Genomic DNA, 20,253 nt, shown 5'->3' on the forward strand with positions numbered 1-20,253 from the left:
TTCTAGAAACAACCCACCATTTAATGGCTTTGTGAAATCTGGCCAAACCATTCCCTTTTTAAATATTTTTTTTTATTTTTTCATTTGTAAAACAGATCTTAATACCTGATATCTTGAAGTTTTATGACAATAAAAATAATCAAATAAAAGAATTAGCAACATCTCTGCTATATGGTCTGAACTCAATAGATGGCTTCTTGTTTTAATTGTACTTTGGTGTTTTTACTCAGAATCTCAGAATCATATCATTTCCTACCCAAATGTGTCAATAGACTCCTTATTCATCTTCCCCCTTTGTGTCTTATCTCCGCCAATCTGTGGAAGGCCGGATTTCTAAACTGAGAATCTGAACCTACCTCTCACAGGCTCTCTGCTCTACAGAAAATACTCAAGGTAAAGCCACCAAGATGGCTCAGCAGGTAACGGCACTTGATGCTGGGCCTGACAGCCACACACAAAGAAAACTAAAGAGCCAAAGGCACTCAAAGTCCTATCACCAGACCTCCTCCTTCCCCGACAGGTGCTCTTCACAGGCTGAACATGTGACGTTCCTTCCACCACAGGTCCTGCCTCTGAGAGATTTCTAGCCCAGGGCTTCTGTTGCTAGAATTTCCTCTTTCCATACACCCTTTACCCAGTAAAGAGGGCCCTTCATGACCCAAGTAGGTTAACTCTAAGAAACCCACAGTAAGCCCCAGGACTTCAGTGACCCCCTGATAACCATCAGTGGCCCATTACGGCCCATAAACCCTTTGCTGTAATTACTTGCTTCTTATGCTGCCTAAACTCTATTATTTCTAAATATTAAGATTGATGTGGGATTCCCCTCTGTATGCTGTGAACCATTGGTTAATGAATAAAGCTGCTTTGGTTTACCAGCAGGGCAAAATAAAACTAGGCAGAAAAACTAAACTGAATGCTGGGAAAAAGGAGGCAGAATGAGAGAGATGCCATTTAGCGGCCAAGGGAGAAGAATGCCCACTGGAGTCCACTGGAACTTTGCCAGTAGGCCACAACCTTATGGTGATGTACAAATGAATAGAGATGGGTTAATTTAAGATGTAAGAGCCAGCTAGAAATATGCATAAGCTAATAGGCCAAGCAGTGTTTTAATCAATATAATTTCTGTGCGATTATTTTGGGTCTGGGTGGCCGGAAAATGAAAGAGCAGCTTCTGTCTACATAAGATTATGATTTTGACTGGATGTGGTGGCGCACGCCTTTAATCCCAGCACTTCAGAGGCAAAGGCAGATGGATCTCTGAGTTTGAGACCAGTCTGATCTACATAGAGAGACTGTGTCTCCAGGAAAAAAAAAAAAAAAAAAAGATTATGATTAATCATTGGGTAATCCCAAGTGGCTGCCATAGTATGCAGGGAACTGTCATTGAATGCAGGAGCTGCTGGGCCAAGGGACATGAACATCTTATTGCCCGTAACTACTCTGAAGATTCAGTCATGTGGACACAAATAACCTCGCTTATCTCTGGAACTCTGAAGTGCTTATGTCACCTCACAGAGCTGTTGAGTGTATATTTTCAGCCATCTCTAGCATGCTGTAGTCTTCTCACCAGCAATGAAAATTTGAGAATCATACACTAAACAAACACTGGCTGTTCGCCATGGAGACTTTTGAAGGATTCACCACTAAAAGATTGTTCTCAGCTTCAGTGTGGCCAGAAACTCTGTATTCCCTGTTTCAGAAAGTCAGGGGCTCTCCCCTCGCCCTGCAGGTGGAAGGAGGCAAACTCACCTTGGACAGTCGGAGGACCTGGGAGTGTCTCCTTTCCATCTCCCCACTGTAGTCTCTGGGATGAGTAATCAGCTGCCAGTTGTAGGTGTAGGTTTCTCCTATAGCAGGGCAGTTAGGAAAACCATGAAAACATGCACCTACACACAAAAAGCTGCCAATAACAAATCGCTTCTACAGCCTGCCAATAAGAAACCTTTTTTAAATCCTGATAAAACTGTGGCTTTAACATGCTGCCCTAAAGCTGTAGGGAAGCCAATCATTTCCTGAAAGGGCTCTTGTTGACTCAGCCACAGACAGGGTCTCTTTCATTCTCTCAATAGTGCTCATTCTGCCCCACACCCACCCTCCAGCCAATCCTCCCTTTTAAAAAAATCAGGTTGTTCATGGTGTTTCTCTCACTGAAGATACATGCCCTACCAACCACTACAGATGAACTAATTGGGAACAAAGGTCATTTTCTTACAAAACTTCTTTCCCAACAAAGAACAGCAATGACTTCTAAATAACATGGTTCAAAAATAGCATTTTACAGAGTGCTACCAATGCTAGTCTAGCTGAGGTCACCACACCCTGGTGAGTTAAAAGAGCTACTTCATTCCTGCTGAGCTAAATAACACCCTGCAGAAGATGGCAAGGCATGGCCCATTTAAAACAGGCCCCACTGAAATTAATTAAGATCAAATGAAGCAGTAAATGGTCCTCGTTTACAGCTTAGACTGTATTATTGCATAGCATGAGGGTAGAATCCTATAATCTATGAGGGACCATCTGCCCCCCCCCCGGAAAGTAATCTTCAGCTGGGGTCAGATGCACCAGGAAAGGTGGGTGTGACAGGAGAGAGAGAGAACAGTCCACAGTGCTCAGCAAAGCATGGCCACGCTTATTACCTGAGGAGCTCAAATGTTGAACACAACGCCTAATCCTCCAAAACCTGAGAAGCAAATTTTACTTTGTAAGTGTTCCTCCACCAAACTAGCATGGTGGTGTGCCTGTGGTCATCTCTAGCTGTTCTCACATATGCACACACAGACATCAAATCGGAAGAGGCAGGGGAGCAGCAACAGCTAGGACTCATGCTAAGAGATAATTCTTCAAACTGTAATTAAAAAAAATTTCCCACACAGAAAACATATTCACAATAGCTTGGGAACTGACAATTTCATATATCAAAAGCTAAAAACAGACTTCAAAACAGGATGCTATTCCTAGGCCAGAGGTGCTCGTGGGGTGGGTTGTGCACTAGAAACAGAAGTTCTCCCACGGGTGGGAGTGTGCACATAGAGGCTGTAGACAGAACGCTGACTGTCGGTCCAGGGCACTGCTTTAAAACCAGACCTTCCAACCTTACAGACATCCGTGTGGGCTGCCACAGTGCAGAGGGGATCCTGCCTCAGTGGCCCCATCTTTTAAAATGAAATCATCTATCTCAGAGAACCAAAGAACTTGGACAGAGGAGAGTAGGGGAATTTAAGATAAATGTGTGCTTTGGGCCGGGCGTTGGTGGCGCACGCCTTTAATCCCAGCACTCGGGAGGCAGAGGCAGGTGGATCTCTGTGAGTTCGAGGCCAGCCTGGTCTACAAGAGCTAGTTCCAGGACAGGCTCCAAAACCACAGAGAAACCCTGTCTCGAAAAAACCAAAAAAAAAAAAAAAAAAAAAGAAAAGAAATGTGTGCTTTGTAATGTTGATCTGCAATATGATAATAATTCAAAAATATGTGTGCAAATATAAGTTAGAAAAAAAGTACCGCAGAGTTGGGCATAACTTCCACAAAAGAGCAGAAGTGGAGCAACCACTACTAAGGAAGTGTTTTCCTCTCCTCCTTCCTCAAGGATGACTAAATTCCTTCACCTTGAACCTAGCACCCAAGGAGGAAAGGAGAGAGCCTCTCTGAAGACAGCAGTTGAGCCCTTTCATTCTTGTCTTACTCTGACTTTGGGAGCATCTCCTCCCACTCCACCTCCACTCCCTGAGGACCCAGCTCCATCAGCTCTTTCTTGAGGACTCTCTCTGCCTTCCTTCCTAGCACATCTCCATTCCTTTGTGCCACCTACCGACTCACAGAAGCCCCTTTATCAGGGACCCCCACAGCCACCATGCTTGCCTAGGATCCTGAGAGGGCAACAGCAACCAAAGAATGAAGCGCCATTCTAACAACGACAAGATACCAAGAAACACCTTAACCATGACTCCAGATACTTACATCCCAATACAAACACACAAATATGAATAACCAAGACAACAAGCCTCTTCAGAAGCCAGTAATTGCAATAGGCCTTGAGAATTTAGCTGAAGCAAAGGACAAGACTTCAAAATTGCAAGTCTAAATATATTCAAGAACCTTAAAGTGGAATGAATGCCTTAATGAAGACTGTGGAAATACAAGTGAATGAAATAATGAAAACGGTTCAACACATGGATGTAGAAATAGTATCACTAAAAAGTAAACAAAACCCAAAATGAAATAAAACTGGAAATGAAGAACTGAAGATGTCAAACAAAAACCTCAGAGGTGCCAGGCGGTACCTGGAGGTAATGACACAGGCCTTTAATCCCAGCACTCAGGAGGCAGAAGCAGGCAGATCTCTGAGTTTGAGGCCAGCCTGGCTACAAAGTGAGTTCCAGGACACCTAAAGATACACAGAGAAACCCTGCCTAGAAAAAACAAAAATAAATAAATAAATAAATAATGCATAAATAAATTAAAAAAAAAACCTCAGAGGTAAGCCTCATCAACGGATTACAAAACATGGAAGAGAGAAATCATGTCTTAAGGACAAGGCAGAAGAAATGGACAGCTCATTCAAAAAATAAAACAACAACAACAAAAAGTTAACTCTAAAAAAGAAAAACCAAAATCCAGAGACAAAATGTTCAGGAAATCTGGGACACTATGAAAGAACGAGTCTATAAATAATAGGAAAAGAGGAAGGAAAAGAAACCCAGGTCAAATGTACAGAAAACATTTCTTTTTTTTTTTTCTTTTTTTTTTCTTTTTTTTTTTTAAATATTTATTACGTATACAATATCCTGTCTGCGTGTATGCCTGCAGGCCAGAAGAGGGCACCAGATCTCATTACGGATGGTTGTGAGCCACCATATGGTTGCTGGGAATTGAACTCAGGACCTTTGGAAGAGCAGGCAATGCTCTTAACCACTGAGCCATCTCTCCAGCCCCCAGAAAACATTTCTTAAAGATATATATATATATATATATATATATACACACACACACACACACACACACACACACACACACATATATCTGCATGTATGCCTACATGCCAGAAGAAGGCATCAGATCTCATTATAGATGGTTGTGAGCCACTATGTGGGTTCTGGGAATTGAACTCAGGACTTCTGGAAGAGTAGCCAGTGCTATTAACCTTGGAGTCATCTCTCCAGTCTCCACAGAAAATATTTTTTAAAAATCGTACAAGAAAATTTCCCCAATCTATCAAGGTACAAGAAGAATATGGAACACCAATAGATTAGACCAGAAAAGAAATTCCCAATAATGCGTAATAATGAAAACACTAAATGTACGAACAAAGACAGAAAATTAAAAGCTTGCAAAGAAAAGAAGACCAACTCCTACATAAACGTAGGCCATTAGAACAACACCCAACTTCTCGACGAAGGGCCTGGACAGATGTGCTACTAACTCTGAGATGCCAGCTTGGACTGCTATACCCAGCAGAGCCATTGATTAAAATCAATAAATAAAGAAAACATTTCAAAATAAAACCAAACTTAAGCAATTTCTATTTACTAGTTCATCTCTACAAGGGCATTAGAAGAAAAACTCCAATCTGAAGAGGTTAACCGCACTCAAGAAGACACAGGAAGACGCACTCCCAGAACAGTACATTAAGGGGATGACAACCACACTGTAACTACAGACTAACAACACCCAATAAACACTGCTCACTGAAAACCCCAATACTGCGATCATAACACAGACCATACGACTGGGTTAGAAAACAGGATTCATCTTTCTGCTGCATCTAAGAAAACACACCTTGCCATCGAGTATAGTTACCATGGCAGGGTAAAAGGACATAAGAAGGTATCCTAAGATGCCAGCAGGTAGAGTTGTTTTAATATGAGACCACAAAAACAAAACAAAAAACAAATGATAGAATCTAAACAGAAGACCTAGGGAAGAATATAGCATAATCATTAAAGGAAAAAATCCAAGAGGATACTGAGGTTCTAAACATTTATACACCAAACATAATTTTATACACCAATCATAAAAGAAACATTACTACAGCTAAAACAGGACAGATGCATGTGCAAACTCACAGAGATTGTGTCAGTATAGACAAACCTGCACAGGTTCAAGCCAGATGGGGTCCAGGCACTGAAAGAGGGAAGTTGACGCTGGGACCCACCCTTAACCAAGAAGCCATCTGCAATTGATACTCCTGGCAAAGGGACAACCAGTTTCCTCCAGCGGAGTCCCCTAGGTATATCAACCACACTAAGGGCACACCCAGCAAAACAAACTCAATGGCATTTTTAATGGACTTCATTTCATTTTGCTTTGTTTGGGGCATTTTTTTTTTGTCTTATTGGTCTTTTTATGTAGGTTTTTGTTGTTGTTGTTGTTGTTGTTGTTGTTTTTTGTTTTTTGTTTTTCGAGACAGGTTTCTCTGTGGTTTTGGAGCCTGTCCTGGCACTAGCTCTTGTAGACCAGGCTGGTCTCGAACTCACAGAGATCCGCCTGCCTCTGCCTCCCAAGTGCTGGGATTAAAGGCGTGCGCCACCACCGCCCGGCTTGTTGTTTTTTGAGACAAGGTTTCTCTATAGCTTTGGTGCCCATCCCGGAACTAGCTCTTGTAGACCAGGCTGGCCTCGAACTCACAGAAATCCGCCTGCCTCTGCCTCCCGAGTGCTGGGATTAAAGGTGTGCACTACCACCACCCAGCATGTGTTTATTTTTTTGTTTGGTGGTTGTTTCTTTTTTCCTTTTCTTTTATCTATTTATTCATATACTCTGTGTATATGGGTGCTCTGCCTTCATGCACATCAGAAGAAGGAATGTGATCCCATTACAGATGGCTGTGAGCCACCAGGTAGTTGCTGGGAATTGAGCTCAGGACCTCTGGAAGAGCTCTTAAATGTTCTTAACTACTGAGTCATCTCTCCAACCTTATTTTTTTAAATATTTATTTATTTTATGTGTATGATTGTTCCAACTGTATGTATGCCTGCATGCCAGAAGAGGGCATCAGATCCCATCACAGATGGTTGTGAGCTACCATGTGGTTGCTGGGAATTGAACTCAGGACCTCTGGAAGAGCAGCCAGTGCTCTTAACTTCTGAACCAACTCTCCAGCCTTCCAGCCCTCCAGCCCTGTTTTTTTGCAACAAGGTTTCTCTGTGTCATCTTGGCTGTCCTGGAACTAGTTCTGTAGACGAAGCTGTTCTCAAATTTGTTGTTTCTTGTTTGTTTCTGTTTTTTGTCTGATTTTGTTCTTGAAAGAGGGAGGAAAATAAGAGTATAAATATATATAATAAGGGAGATCTGGGAGAAATTGGAAGAGAGGAAAAACATGATCAAAATATATTACATGAAAAATTATTTCAATTAAAAAAAAAAAGTGGAGTGACCTAATAAGGAAATGTTACTTCAAAAAGGGAAAGTATATTCGGCATGCATATACTACTTAGTATTAGACTCCCACATTGAGAATATTGAATTCAACCACACGCACACCTTTGATCCCAGTACTTGGGAAGCAAAGGAAGGTGATTCTCTATGAGTTCAAAACCAACCAGAACTACACAATGAGACTGTCTCAAAAACAACGAAGAACGCATTCTAAAAAGATTTTATTTTCATTATTTTTAAATTATGTACAGTATGTATCTGTGTGGGGGTATGTGCACATGAGTGCAGGTGCCCTACAGGCCAGAGGTATCAGATCCGATGGAGCTGGAGTTAAACGTGATTATGATTCACCCAATGTAGGTGCTGGGAACTGAACTCACTTCCTCTGGATGAACAGAACATGATCTTAACCACTGAGCAGTTTCTCTAGACCCAACAACAAAAAATAAGAGAATCAGAAGCACACAAACATAAACTGGAAGGGCTCGTCCAGAAAGAGGAAGAGCATTTCACTTGGTCAGCCTTTTAATGTAAGACATAAGCCAAACCCTTCCTGTCACAGGAGATCATAAAAGATCTTCTGTGTATTCCTTGTTGTCCTGGAACTAGCTCTTGTAGACCAGGCTGGCTTCGAACTCACAGAGATCCGCCTGCCTCTGCCTCCCGAGTGCTGGGATGAAAGGTGTGAGGCATGCACCACCACCACCCAGCTGAGATTATGGCTGTTTATGAGTCAAATTTGGTATATTAACACACACTTAAAAGATGAAATGGATGTTCATATTACAAGATTTGAAACAATGAATTTATCACCAACTCTCTTATTTTTTAAAATCAAATGTCATTATATATGTGTATGTATATGTATGTATATATGTGTGTGTGTATACATATATATAATTGTTTTTAAGTTTCTCGAGACAGGTTTCTCTGGGTAGCCCTGGCTGTCCTGTAACTCGCCTGTAGACCAGGCTGGCCTTGAACTCACAGAGATCTGCCTGCCTCTGCCTCCTGAGTGCTGAGATTAAAGGTGTGTACTACCATGCCTAGTGGTCACCAACTCTCTTATATGACTTATAAATTTTATTTGCCATTTTTAAGCTTGTGCTTTCTTTTTCTTTAAAATCTTTTTGTTAAACTTACCTCCCCACCTCCTGTGTGTGTGTGTGTGTGTGTGTGTGTGTACAGGCACACGTAGGTCACAGGACAATCTGTAAGAGTCAGTTCTCTCCTTTCATCATGTGGGTTCTGGGACTTGAACTTGGACCATCAGGTTTGGTGGTAAGAGCCTTTATGTAGCGAGCTGTGTGAAGCCACACCTGATGGCAATGTAGAGAGCTGCGTGGAGTCGCACCTGATGGTGCTGGCTCCCGCCCTCCGCGATCCCGAAAGCGAGTGCTCTCTGTGATAACTAATATCAACTAGGCCTGACTTATGCTATTATCACGCAATGATTGTCAGCTGCTTGCATATGCATGGACCTATGGGCAGTGCCCACCTGGCAATCCAGGGTTGGTTGCCCATGCCTACTTAAGGGCTGGGAGAAGTTTGCCCGGAGAGAGAGATTTTACAATTGTCAAAAGGTCCTGAATAAAACTGCAGTGAGAAGAGCTCCGGTGGTCGCGTCATCCTTGCTGGACGAGGGGGGCCGCGACAGTTGGTGGCCCGTACGGGGACAAGACAAGTGGTGCCGCGTACGGGGATCCTCCAAACCTCTCTCCGTGGAGCCCAGAACTTGCTGCAGTCAGGGGGTGCACCGGATAATCCTCAGGTAAAGACTGGGGATCCGCGAAAAAAGCGGGTTTTCCGCTCTCGCCAGTAGAAGGGAGAGTGGGGGTAATGAGAGCTGCGACTATAGCAGACGGATCAAAGTGAGAGCCACGACCAAAGTGGACGGTTTAAAATGAAAATAAAAGAATGGGATTTTAGAATGGGTGCTTCAACATCACACCTGATTTTTCTGGCTCTTAACGAGCTGTTAAGGAGCGCATTGGAAAGGTTTTTGACTGAATGTGACACAATTGCTCCTTGGTTTGCCGTCTCTGGCAATCTTAATGTGTCATCCTGGGACAAGCTTGGTAGAGATCTGAATTTTGCTGCAGAACAAGGTACGCTAAGGAAGGGAGTTAGATTCATGTGGTTTGAATTACCGAGACCTCCTGAGTTTGCAGTGGAGAGTGAGCAGCTGCGGCTCCAAGGCCAAGCAGGGCTGAGGGTCTGCGAAGCTGCAAACACCCAGGACCTGCCTTGAGGACCCACAAGGCCAGAACGCTAGGCCACTCCCAGCGTGTGCCTCAGGGCAGAGAAGGGCAGCCAACCAGGGCTGTTCTGCACTGCCACACCTCCACCTTCCAGCTCGGTGGGGAGGTAGAGTCCCCTCCTCTCTCCAGTCGCTGCCGCGACCTGTGTCCAAGCGCAGCTGAAAATGGCAGTAAGAATGCAACGTCCCCGCTCAGCAGGAAGTAGCCAGACAGACTGACAACGCCCAAATTCCCTAAAACGTGTAAGTGAGGACCCTTCAATGGTTGCAGAGCAGCAAGCCTGCTTCCCTGAGTTCTGCTCCACTCCATGCACCAGTCTGGACCCAGAACGAATGCAGCTAGGGCAGAAAGGCAGCTGGAGCAGAGCTGGAGCAGAGTTTTGCTAGGTGGCTGTGGTGGAAGGCACATTGCCTCAGCCCAGTCGGTACCTAGCCTGGCGGATGCCACAGCAGTGCTAAGAGTATCAGCAAACGCAACAAGTGCTAGAGCTGAGACAAGCTGGAGCACAGACCCCACAGGGCTGCCCGAGAACACAGCGTAGCTGCAGGGCAAGGAGAAAAGGTAATGGCAGTTTTAGGCTCTGCACGCTGCTGAAGAGTCTGCGACAGAGCGAATTTAAATCAAGAGACTGCCCTATTGTAAGAGCAGGTACCTGTGTGTACTGTTTTAGCCAAAGGGTTGGTAGAATACCATAGCCCAAATGGGAGGTTGGGTCTAGTGGTGATTGGGAACCCTACTGCTGGCAATCTCAATGCCTGTTGTCATGGGCATTTATCTTTAAATCCTGTGTAAGATCACACAACCCATGAGAATACAGCATATGGTCATTTAGCAGAAGCAGGATCAGCTGAGCTGCTAGGGAAGCCAAAGAGGTGCACGAGGAGAAGGTGTCTTCCATGCACTCAGCTGACAAGAATGAATGTGCCACAGGGGTATGGCAGCTGGGGTATGTTAAGAGAGGCAAGTCCATACCCTAGTCTGTCAGACATTTCTATCCATCCAGGGCTGTGTGTGACCAGCATTCAGTATGAAACATTAACCCATGCAGCTAATCTGTCTAAAGAATTGTCTAGATATCTTTTAGGTAATTGGTCTGGTGAATTCAAAAACAACTGGAAAAGCTGCGGATGACGATTGCGACTGCAGATTCCACACGCATGGATACCAGCCTGGCAGAAGGACTATCCTCCTGGATCACTCCATGGATCATCTGAAGGAGTGGGCGGGAGTAGGAGCCCTAACAGGCTTAATGGTGCTTGCCTCCCTGGTATGCCTGTGGTGCGTCTGTCACGTAAGGGTTTCACAGCATTGCAATGCAGTTATGATCATTCAGGCCTTCACGGTCATTGAAGCAGGACAGTCTCCCCAAGTTTGGCTATCTTAAAAGAGATAGAAGCGAGCACAGGATGCGAGGCTTGCGCACTGCACTTGAGGTAAGCATACATCAACCTCAAGAAGAGCAAGTCTGATTGCATGTGGGTTGGTGTCTAACTCCCACCTCTGTAAAAAGACACCAGACAGGTCTAGTGTTCTCTGGGTGAATGACACCTGGACGGACACTAGCACATGTTCCATTTTTAACAGATCAGACCTCTACTCTTGCCTGTAGCTTTACAAAACAAAAAGGGGGAACTGCGAGCTGCGTGAAGCCACACCTGATGGCAATGTAGAGAGCTGCGTGGAGTCGCACCTGATGGTGCTGGCTCCCGCCCTCTGCGATCCCGAAAGCGAGTGCTCTCTGTGATAACTAATATCAACTAGGCCTGACTTATGCTATTATCATGCAATGATTGTCAGCTGCTTGCATATGCATGGACCTATGGGCAGTGCCCACCTGGCAATCCGGGGTTGGTTGCCCATGCCTACTTAAGGGCTGGGAGAGGTTTGCCCGGAGAGAGAGGGAGAGAGATTTTACAATTGTCAAAAGGTCCTGAATAAAACTGCAGTGAGAAGAGCTCCGGTGGTCGCGTCATCCTTGCTGGACGAGGGGGGCCACGACACCTTTACACACTGAACCATCTTGCCAGTCTTGACTTTCTCAAGTAACAATCTATATTAGCAATCATCTTGAATAATTTCAAGGTCTGCACCTGTTATTTACTAATTGTTTAGCCAAAATAAATGGTATATCTGAGTCTTTGTTCCTTTCTTTCTCCCCCTACCAAGTATTCTACCACTGAGTTATACTTCAGCCTGGTTGTCCCTCTATGGACACAACACAATTTTATATAAAGACTCACAATAAAGAGCGTCGGCTAGGCACTGGAGAGGTCACTTACATACCATCACATTTGGTCCTTTCAGGTCATATTGTAAAACAGGGATTATTGTTCCTAGTTTTACTGAGAAATAAAAACCAAGGAGTAATTTGCTCAAAATACTTGAATGACATCGAAGCCTACAGGACCAGGCTGGAGAGCAGTTCTATGACAAAGCACTTATGTAGCATATGTGAGACCCAGCATGCTAAAGAAAGCAGAGTCTCTGCTCTCCAGCTGTACAGAACACCTCCTGTGCTGCCTGCAGATTTGTATGCCCACATGCCACATCCTGTCTTCACAGGGTTGTTCCAAAAGCAAATGCACTGAAGCTTGTAGCTACCAATGCAAACACAATTGTGTTTCCCAAAACCTTACCTTGTTCTGGTTCTGGGAGAACGTAGGCATTTAGCTGAACTTCATTCTTAGGCAGGGTGATCTGGACACTCTTCCCAGCAGACACCACCAGTTCCTTTACAGCTGGAACCAAGTGACAGCACTGTGAGCAGAAGCACACCCAGACCGCTCTCTCCAGTCATCCTTAGCCACCATCTTCATCTACTTGTCTACTCTCTAATCCCCTCAAGTTTGACTCAGTATCCACTTTTCCATTGGAAAGGGTCTCTCGAGGTTATCAGAAAGCTGCTTCTTAGATTTACTCCCTACCTCAGGTTGGTGGTACTCATTTCTGCTGACTGCCTCCACATTAAAGCGCTCACAACACCAGACAGAGCTCAGGGCTCTGATTTCTTCTGTACTGCACTAATGTCTGTCTCCACATCTGCTTTATATACTACTTTCCCAAGAGTCCAAATTCTGCTTCAATGACCACTTTTATCAGGTGAATACCTTTTCTTAAAGCACATAAATAACAAAGGATAAGGTCAGTCAGAAGGCCCACCTTTTCCAGTTTCTGTGACTACCGACTCATTGTTCACAGGTTAAGATTATTCCAAGATTAATTCCTTCCCCACTTGTGTCCCACCTTACCCAGCCCATCCGGTCTTGCTATGACATGTCCATCAATCTCTTGCCTCCCACACAAAGGCCTAAGCTGGTATAGGAGAACCACATGGACTCACCTTTCCAACCCAGCCCTGCCTTCCCTCTCAGCATCACAGAAGCCGTGGAGCCTCTGGGAAGCACATGGAGGCTGCTGCAGCTGTTGGCTCAAGTGGGATGTTCACCTTTCCTGTATTCTACTCCCAAATCAGCACAGAGCAGTGCGCTGCTCACACTATTGCCACCTATCTCCTGTGTGTCTGTTTCTCAACTTTGCCATTATTGATATTTTGCATCAAACAATTGTTGGGGGGCTGGGGAAAGCAGATGGTTTGCACCCACTTAAAACCACTGATTCAGTCCTCCGGCAATAGTTGTTTACTGGAGGCCTTGCAGGAAACAGCAGACTGGTCAGCTTGTATTCTAAGGCTGGGGTGAAAAGGGATTCCTGAACAAATAAGGAACTTGAGGTTAATCTGCCTCTGCTCAGGAACATTGCACTTAGAGAGAAATGAAGCCATAACCTTTATGGAAACTGTAACCTGCAGCTGCCCCAGGAGACGGAATCCTCTCTGATGGAACTTTCGGGGCAGGGGGGAGTCATTATACTCAGTATAACTGACCAAATCTGGCTAGTCAATATAGCAAAAGCCAAACACTTCAGTTTCATAGACACTCCACAGGCTTTCTGAACACAGAAATCACATGTGCTTCAGGACTGGAACAGTGTCATGTTTCATTAAAAGCAAAGGAGACCCCAGAAAAACAAAGGAGGCAAAAGAAGAAGGAGGAGGAGTGGGGAGGAGGAGGAGGGGGAGTCGGGAGGAGGAGGAGTGGGGAGGAGGGGGAGGAGGAGGAGAAAGAGGAGGAGGAGGAGGAGAAGAGGAGGAGGAGGAGGAGGAGGAGGAGGAGGAAGACGTGTTCACTGGTTTTGCCTTGCTGATGGACTATGTCTACTTGGTCCCTCAGGCAGAACTGGTACGGCAAAGCTCCAGGTCTAAACCCCTTCCCATGCTGTCCTGAGAATCAGGTGGCAAACGCCTGACCCATAGCCAGGCGTCTGGGAGGCAGAGGGGCACATCAACATTGCCTCCCTGCACATCTGTTTCTTCATTCTTAGTACCACCCATCATACCGCCCCATTTAGTTAGTTAGTTTGGTTTTTGCTTATTGTTTGAGATGGTCTCACATAGCTCAAGCTTGTCTCAAGCTCACACACAGTCAAGGGTGATTTTGACTTCCTGGTTCTCCTGCCTTCACCCCCAGATAACAGGTGTACACAGCATCCCCAACACAGCTTGTGCCTTCAGGTCACAGTGGCTCTGAGAAAATGGATTCCACCAACTCTCCCAGGTAGGCAGCTGCTGAGATAGGGACCTGGGGCTCCAAACTCACACTTTCAGGGGCACAGACAGGGTCATGTACAACAGTCAGGTGTGCCTCCTCTGTTATCTATAAATGGGAAGACTTGAATCAAAGTCTCTACTTTCTCCTCTCACCTCCAAGGACAGGAACAGTGAGCCTCACCTGGATATGGTGCTGAGGTGCTCTGGGAAGAGGCCTGGGGCGTAGGGGTAGAATAGCTGTAGGAGGGGACCACTGGAAGAGGGGGGTCGGTTGGGCTGTGCTCAGTGCTTTTTACTTGCTGAGTACCGGATGTAGGACTGGAATGCTCTGATGGTTCAGGATGGACGGACACATTCTTTGGCCAATCAGGAGTCTGTGTAGTATGGTCAGTGGTGATGGGACTGGAAACTGTGACGACTTCGTGGACCTAAAGAAATATGAAAGATTAACTTCAATGAGCAAGTTACAGAATCATTGGGGTGGGCTCATGAAATGGAATCAAAAACATTGAAGAAATTAATCTTACCACCCAAAGTCAAATAGTGTTAAAATTTGGAGCTAAAGACTCATTGACAGGATGCCTGCCAGATATGTGAAAGCCCTGGGTTTGATCCTCAGACCATAAATTACAGACAAAAAATAAAATAAGCTGAGCATGGAGACTCTCACCTAAATTTCTGGCACTCAGGAAGCTGAGGCAAAGAGTTTTTGACCAGAATCTGAGACTAGCTTGGGCTATGGAGTAAGAACCTGTCTCAAAAAACAAAACAAAACACACACACACACACAAAAAAAAAAAAAAAAAAAAAAACCAAAAAAACCCAGGGAGTTCAAGCAATGACTCAGCAGTTCAGAGTGCTGGCTGTTCCTTCAGAAGACCTGGGCTCAATTCAATCAATGGTGATTTCAGTTTCAAGAATCCAAAAACCCTCTTCTAGCCTCTGTGGGACCAGGCACACACATGGTGTACAGACATACATGCAGGCAAAACACCCATATACATTAAAAAACTTTTAAACTTAAAAATGACCAAGGGGGCTAGAGAGATGGATCAGTGGTTAAGAGCATTGCCTGCTCTTCCAAAGGTCCTGAGTTCAATTCCCAGCAACTACATGGTAGCTCACAACCATCTGTAATGAGGTCTGGTGCCCTCTTCTGGCCTGCAGGGATACATGCAGACTGAATATTGTATACATAATTAAATAAACATAAAAAATGATCAAATATTATGCTCAGCTAACAGGGGAAAACAAACTAAAAGCATAATAAGGACAAATAGTAAATATTCCTATAAAAGTCACGATGAACCAAAGAAGTAACTGAGAATATGTCATGTTTTCTCTCTTGAAGGATTCTGGGCAAGAAGAGTCCTAAGCTGAGTTTTATAAGGGGAACAGCTGTTTACCGCACAAAGGGGTAGAGAAGGAACACAGGCACAGACATGAAATTAGCATAGAGCAGTTGGGGACTAAAAGCCATAAGCACAGCAAGAGGCAGGAAGCAATGGGGATGAGCTGGAAGACAGGGAGAGCAGAGCCACACTGATGAACGCTAAAGGACCATATGCAGAGAACGGCACAATCAAGTGTTTGTCTAAGTCACGCTGCATTGCTGGGGTTCAAAGAAGCACGGTGACAACAGGACCACCACCTCATTCACCCAACGAGGAAGACAGCGTGGGGGTAGGGATCCTTACAAATCAACTTACTGGAAACAATTCACATCAGAACACGAGGTCAAGTTTTGACAAATGCACACACCTACATAACAACAACTTAGAGACAGAACATCTCTATCAGCCCTAAGGGTTCACTGATGTCCTTTTCATTATGTCCCTGCCTCCACCTCCAGACTCAGGCAGGCACTGATTTGTTTTGTCACAGAAAGACGAGTTTGTGTTTTCTTACACTTTCTATAAGAGGAACCGTATGTACTCTATCTTTATTTCTAGCTGCGTTCACTCAACAAGGTTTTGAGATTAGCCCATGGTACTGAATGTATTGGTAGTACTTTTTTTTATTTTACTGAACACTATTTGATTACAGATATATCAAAATTTATTTTCCATTTATTTACTGGTAGAGATTTAAGTTGTTTTCGGTTCCCAGATGTTATAAAGAAAGCTGCCATAAATGTTTGGATATATATGTTTTTTTACAAACAAGTTTTTTGTTTTGTTTTTGAGACAGCATTTCATTATGTAACCCTGGCTGTTCTAGAACTTGCTATGTAAACCAGGTTGGTTTTGAACTCACAGAGATTTGCCTGCCTTGGCCTTTGCCTCTAGAATGCTAAGTTTGTATCTGGCCCAGTTTTCACTGATAAATATTTAGGAGTAGAACTGCTGATTATACTTACTGAATGTTTGACTTTCCTTTCTTTTTTTTTTTTTTTTTTGTTTTTTGTTTCTTTGCTTGCTTTGTTTTGTTTTTGAGACAGGATTTCTCTGTGTAACAGCTTTAGCTATCTTGGAACTCACTTTGTAGAGCACCAGGCTAGCTTCGAACTCACAGAGACTCACCTGTCTCTGCCTCCCAAGTGCTAGGATTAAAGGTGTGAGCCACCACAGCCAGCATGTTTAACTTTCTGAATGGTTAGCTAAACAGTTGATAGTTAATGTCAGCTTACAATCCCACAGCAAAGTACAAGAGCTCCAGGCCACAGCTTCCCCAACACTTGGTGTTCCTGTTCTGTACTTCCTTGTCATTCTAGTGGCTTCCACAGGGAGCCTCCTTCCTTCACTAATGATGTTGGAGATATTTTCATGTGCCTATTGACCATTTTTTTTCCCTTAGATGAGGTCTAATCAAATCTTTGTCCATTTTAAAGGCTTTCTTAAGGTATAATTGACACAAAAGATACTTAATCTTATACTTGGTCAGGTTTGAACAGATGTGAACAACTATGGAATCATCAATTCAAATGAGCTTCCAAAGATCCCCACATTCATTGCACTTCCTTCCCCTCCCCACCTACAGTCACCAAGCAGCACCCTCTACTTACTCACTAACAATCACTTTCCATTCTAGAATGTCACATGAAGACAGGGTCTCACTGTGTAACCCAGGCTGGCTTCCACTCTATGATCCTCCTGCCTCCGCCTGCCTGCCTAGTGAGTGCCACCCTATGTCAAAGAATCTTGACCTATCCTCCTCCTCTTCCCTTTCTCTCCCTGACCCTTCTCTGTTTTCAGTTTTCAGACCCAAGGCCTCACACAGACTAGCCCACTGTTCTACCACTGAGCTCACTTCACACTTTTGTAAAAATGTGTGTGGTGGCACATGCCTTTAATACCAGCACTTGGGAGGCAGAGACAGATGCAGAGGCAGGAGGATTACTGCAAGTTCAAGGCCAGGCATGGCTACAGGGTGAGACCATACCTCAAAATAAATAAAAGGACAAACTTTCAATGGTTCTCAAAAGTTGCTGAGGAAACTGTGTAGCATGCCCGTTGATTTGGGCATTCTAGGTATCCTACGACCTTACCAACATTTGCTGTGAACGAGTTTTAGATTCATTTCTAAAGGTGGGGTCAGCATTATAGTGGTATATTATTTGTGTTTTAATAAATAAAGCTTGCCTGGAGACCAGAACACAAAACAGTCACACTAATCAGCCATACAGACCAGGCAGTGGTGGCACACACCTTTAATCCCAGCAGCCACACCAGTTAGTCATAGAGGCCAGGCAGTGGTGGTGCATGCCTTTATAGATGAGACAGGAACTCTCTCTTTCAGTCTGAAGACTTCATAGATGTAAGAGCTCTCTAATGGCTAGCTGCTTTACTTCTTTGATCTTCAGGTTGAACCCCAATATCTGTCTCTGGATTTTTATTATTCATGCTACAATTGATGCCCGTCTGGGGTACAATTTACAAAAAAGCCATTTGTCTGTGGCTTTTATCCACCAGGACAGGCCAGAGCTGCATGTGAGGCTCCGCCCCACCCAGCTAGTCTTTCTTTTCTTTTTTATCCAAGCCTCTGAGCGAGTTTGGGATTTTCCTGTTATAGCTCTCTGAAACAGTCTCCAGCTGCCACCCAAACTCCAGAAGCACCTGGGCTCCAAAAGCAACAGGACTCACTTGCTCTTGACTAGCTCTCCCCATCCCCTTTCCTATCCTCCTCCCTCTTCCCCCTCCCCCACCCCTACCATACATGCTCCCCCCCACAACAATCTTCTGTGCACTTTTCAGACAGCCAATGCTCGTGCTCTTGTTCTCTTGTTCTCTCTCTCTCTCTCCCTCTCCCTCTTTCCCTCCCCCCCCCCCCGTCCCCATCCTGGGTTGCAGGCTTTCCCTGAACTGTAATGTCAATTGTAAATATTAGCAGTTTCTGTCATTTTCATTTGTCATCATTTTTGTCTTATCACTTAAAAAGTTAGTTAATCTGAGTGCTAGGATACAGGCCTTAGAAAAATCTAATAAAACAGATCACAGAAATATTCAAATCCAGACAGAGGAGCTTTACTCGAGAGCCAAATTCTACATTACATTGTAATAATAGAGAGGAATGGCCTAAGGTTTTCAGACAACCAACCTTAACACATCCAGTAACCTTATAGGAAATGCCAAATGTCAGAGGCTCTATTACAGATAACTGAACTCCTAAGCCAATGTTAGATTTAAGGAGATTCCAGGAAACAACAGTCTCATATGGCATTCCTTCACCTTTTGTGAAACAAATGTTAAACTTGTGGTCAGTTTGCAATAGAATTATCCCTAATGACTGAATAGATTTGGTTGAAGGTGTTTTAGAGCCTGGTCCACAATTATAATGGAGTACCTGGCTCAAAGAAGAGGCTAAGACTATTAAACAGTGGAGTAAAGTTAGAGGTATGGAAATCTACCAAGATCAAATTCTTGGAGAAGAAGACTATGCTACTATAGAAAGATAGGCTGTATATGATGACCACACCCTGGGTCTATGCCACGCAGCAGCTTTGAATAATTGAGACAAAATTGGAGAAATAGGAAAGAAAATTGAGTCATTTACTAAAGTTATACAAGCAGGGCCCAAAGGAAGCCTTTACAGATTTCTCACAAAGATTGACTTAAGCAGTAAAAAGAATGATACCAAATTCAGAAGCTAGACAAATAATACTTGAACCTATGGCTTTTGAAAATGCCAATTCTCTATGCAAAAGGATAATAAGATGTTAAAAGCAAGGACAGCACCTTTGGAGGGATGGATTTCAAGATACAATTAATATTGAATCTCATGACCATGATGATGCTTGGATAGGAGAGGTGATTTCCAGAGGTCCCAGGAAAAAACAAAAAATCAACTGTTATAATTGTGGCAAACAAGGTTACCTTAAAAGGGATTGTAGACATGGCATTCCTAGAAACAATGTTTTTTCTAAGAATAATCCACTGAGATGTTCCTTCCTCCCTTCTGAATTATGTGGAAGGTGTGGCAAAGGAAGGCACTGAACTAATGAATGTAGGTCAACAAGGAATATTAAAGAATTTGAATTAAAGAACTTAATGCTTATTGTAAGAAACCATACTGCTCTGGATAACAGAACAGATATAGAAGAGAGAACAAAAAATTCAGGAGAAACCACAAAGCAAATATTTTGACAAATTTCTATGAATGAACAAAGACCAAAATTAAAAATATGAATAAATGACATTATCATTGAAGGTCTGTGATGTGGGAAGGTCATTGGTTAATTAATAAAGAAACTGCTTGGCTTCATAGGTTAGAACATAGATGGGTGGAGTAAACAGAACAGAATGCTGGGAGGAAGAGGAAGTGAGCTAAGACGCCATGCTTCTGCTCTCCAGGGCAGACGCGATGAAGCTCCAACCCAGGATGGACGTAGGCTAGAATCTTCCCGGTAAGCGCACCTTGGGGTGCTACACACATTAATAGAAATGGGCCAGGCAGTGTTTAAAAGAATACAGTTTGTGTGTTGTTATTTCGGGGTATAAGCTAGCCAGGCAGCCAGGAGCCGGGCGGCAGGAACACAGCCCGCAGCTCCCACAACAGAATGGCCCCCAGCGTGTGGAC

At 44.0% G+C, this 20,253-nt stretch overlaps 1 protein-coding gene across 2 annotated transcripts in view; it reads right to left on the reverse strand.

Moving 5' to 3' along the window:
- Kiaa0319l (KIAA0319 like) overlaps nt 1–20,253 on the reverse strand; it is a 104,183-nt gene that overhangs the window by 30,947 nt on the left and 52,983 nt on the right. For both annotated transcript variants that reach the window (XM_057783472.1, XM_057783471.1), the window contains exons 4-6: nt 14,420–14,666; nt 12,269–12,370; nt 1,753–1,850 (exon numbers count right to left, since the gene is read on the reverse strand). In XM_057783472.1, coding sequence (XP_057639455.1) covers nt 1,753–1,850; nt 12,269–12,370; nt 14,420–14,666 — 447 coding nt within the window. The remainder of the gene's footprint in view (nt 1–1,752; nt 1,851–12,268; nt 12,371–14,419; nt 14,667–20,253) is intronic.

The sequence above is a fragment of the Chionomys nivalis genome, chromosome 11 (assembly GCF_950005125.1).
Source record: "Chionomys nivalis chromosome 11, mChiNiv1.1, whole genome shotgun sequence".
In the NCBI taxonomy this organism is placed as follows: Eukaryota; Metazoa; Chordata; class Mammalia; order Rodentia; family Cricetidae; genus Chionomys; species Chionomys nivalis.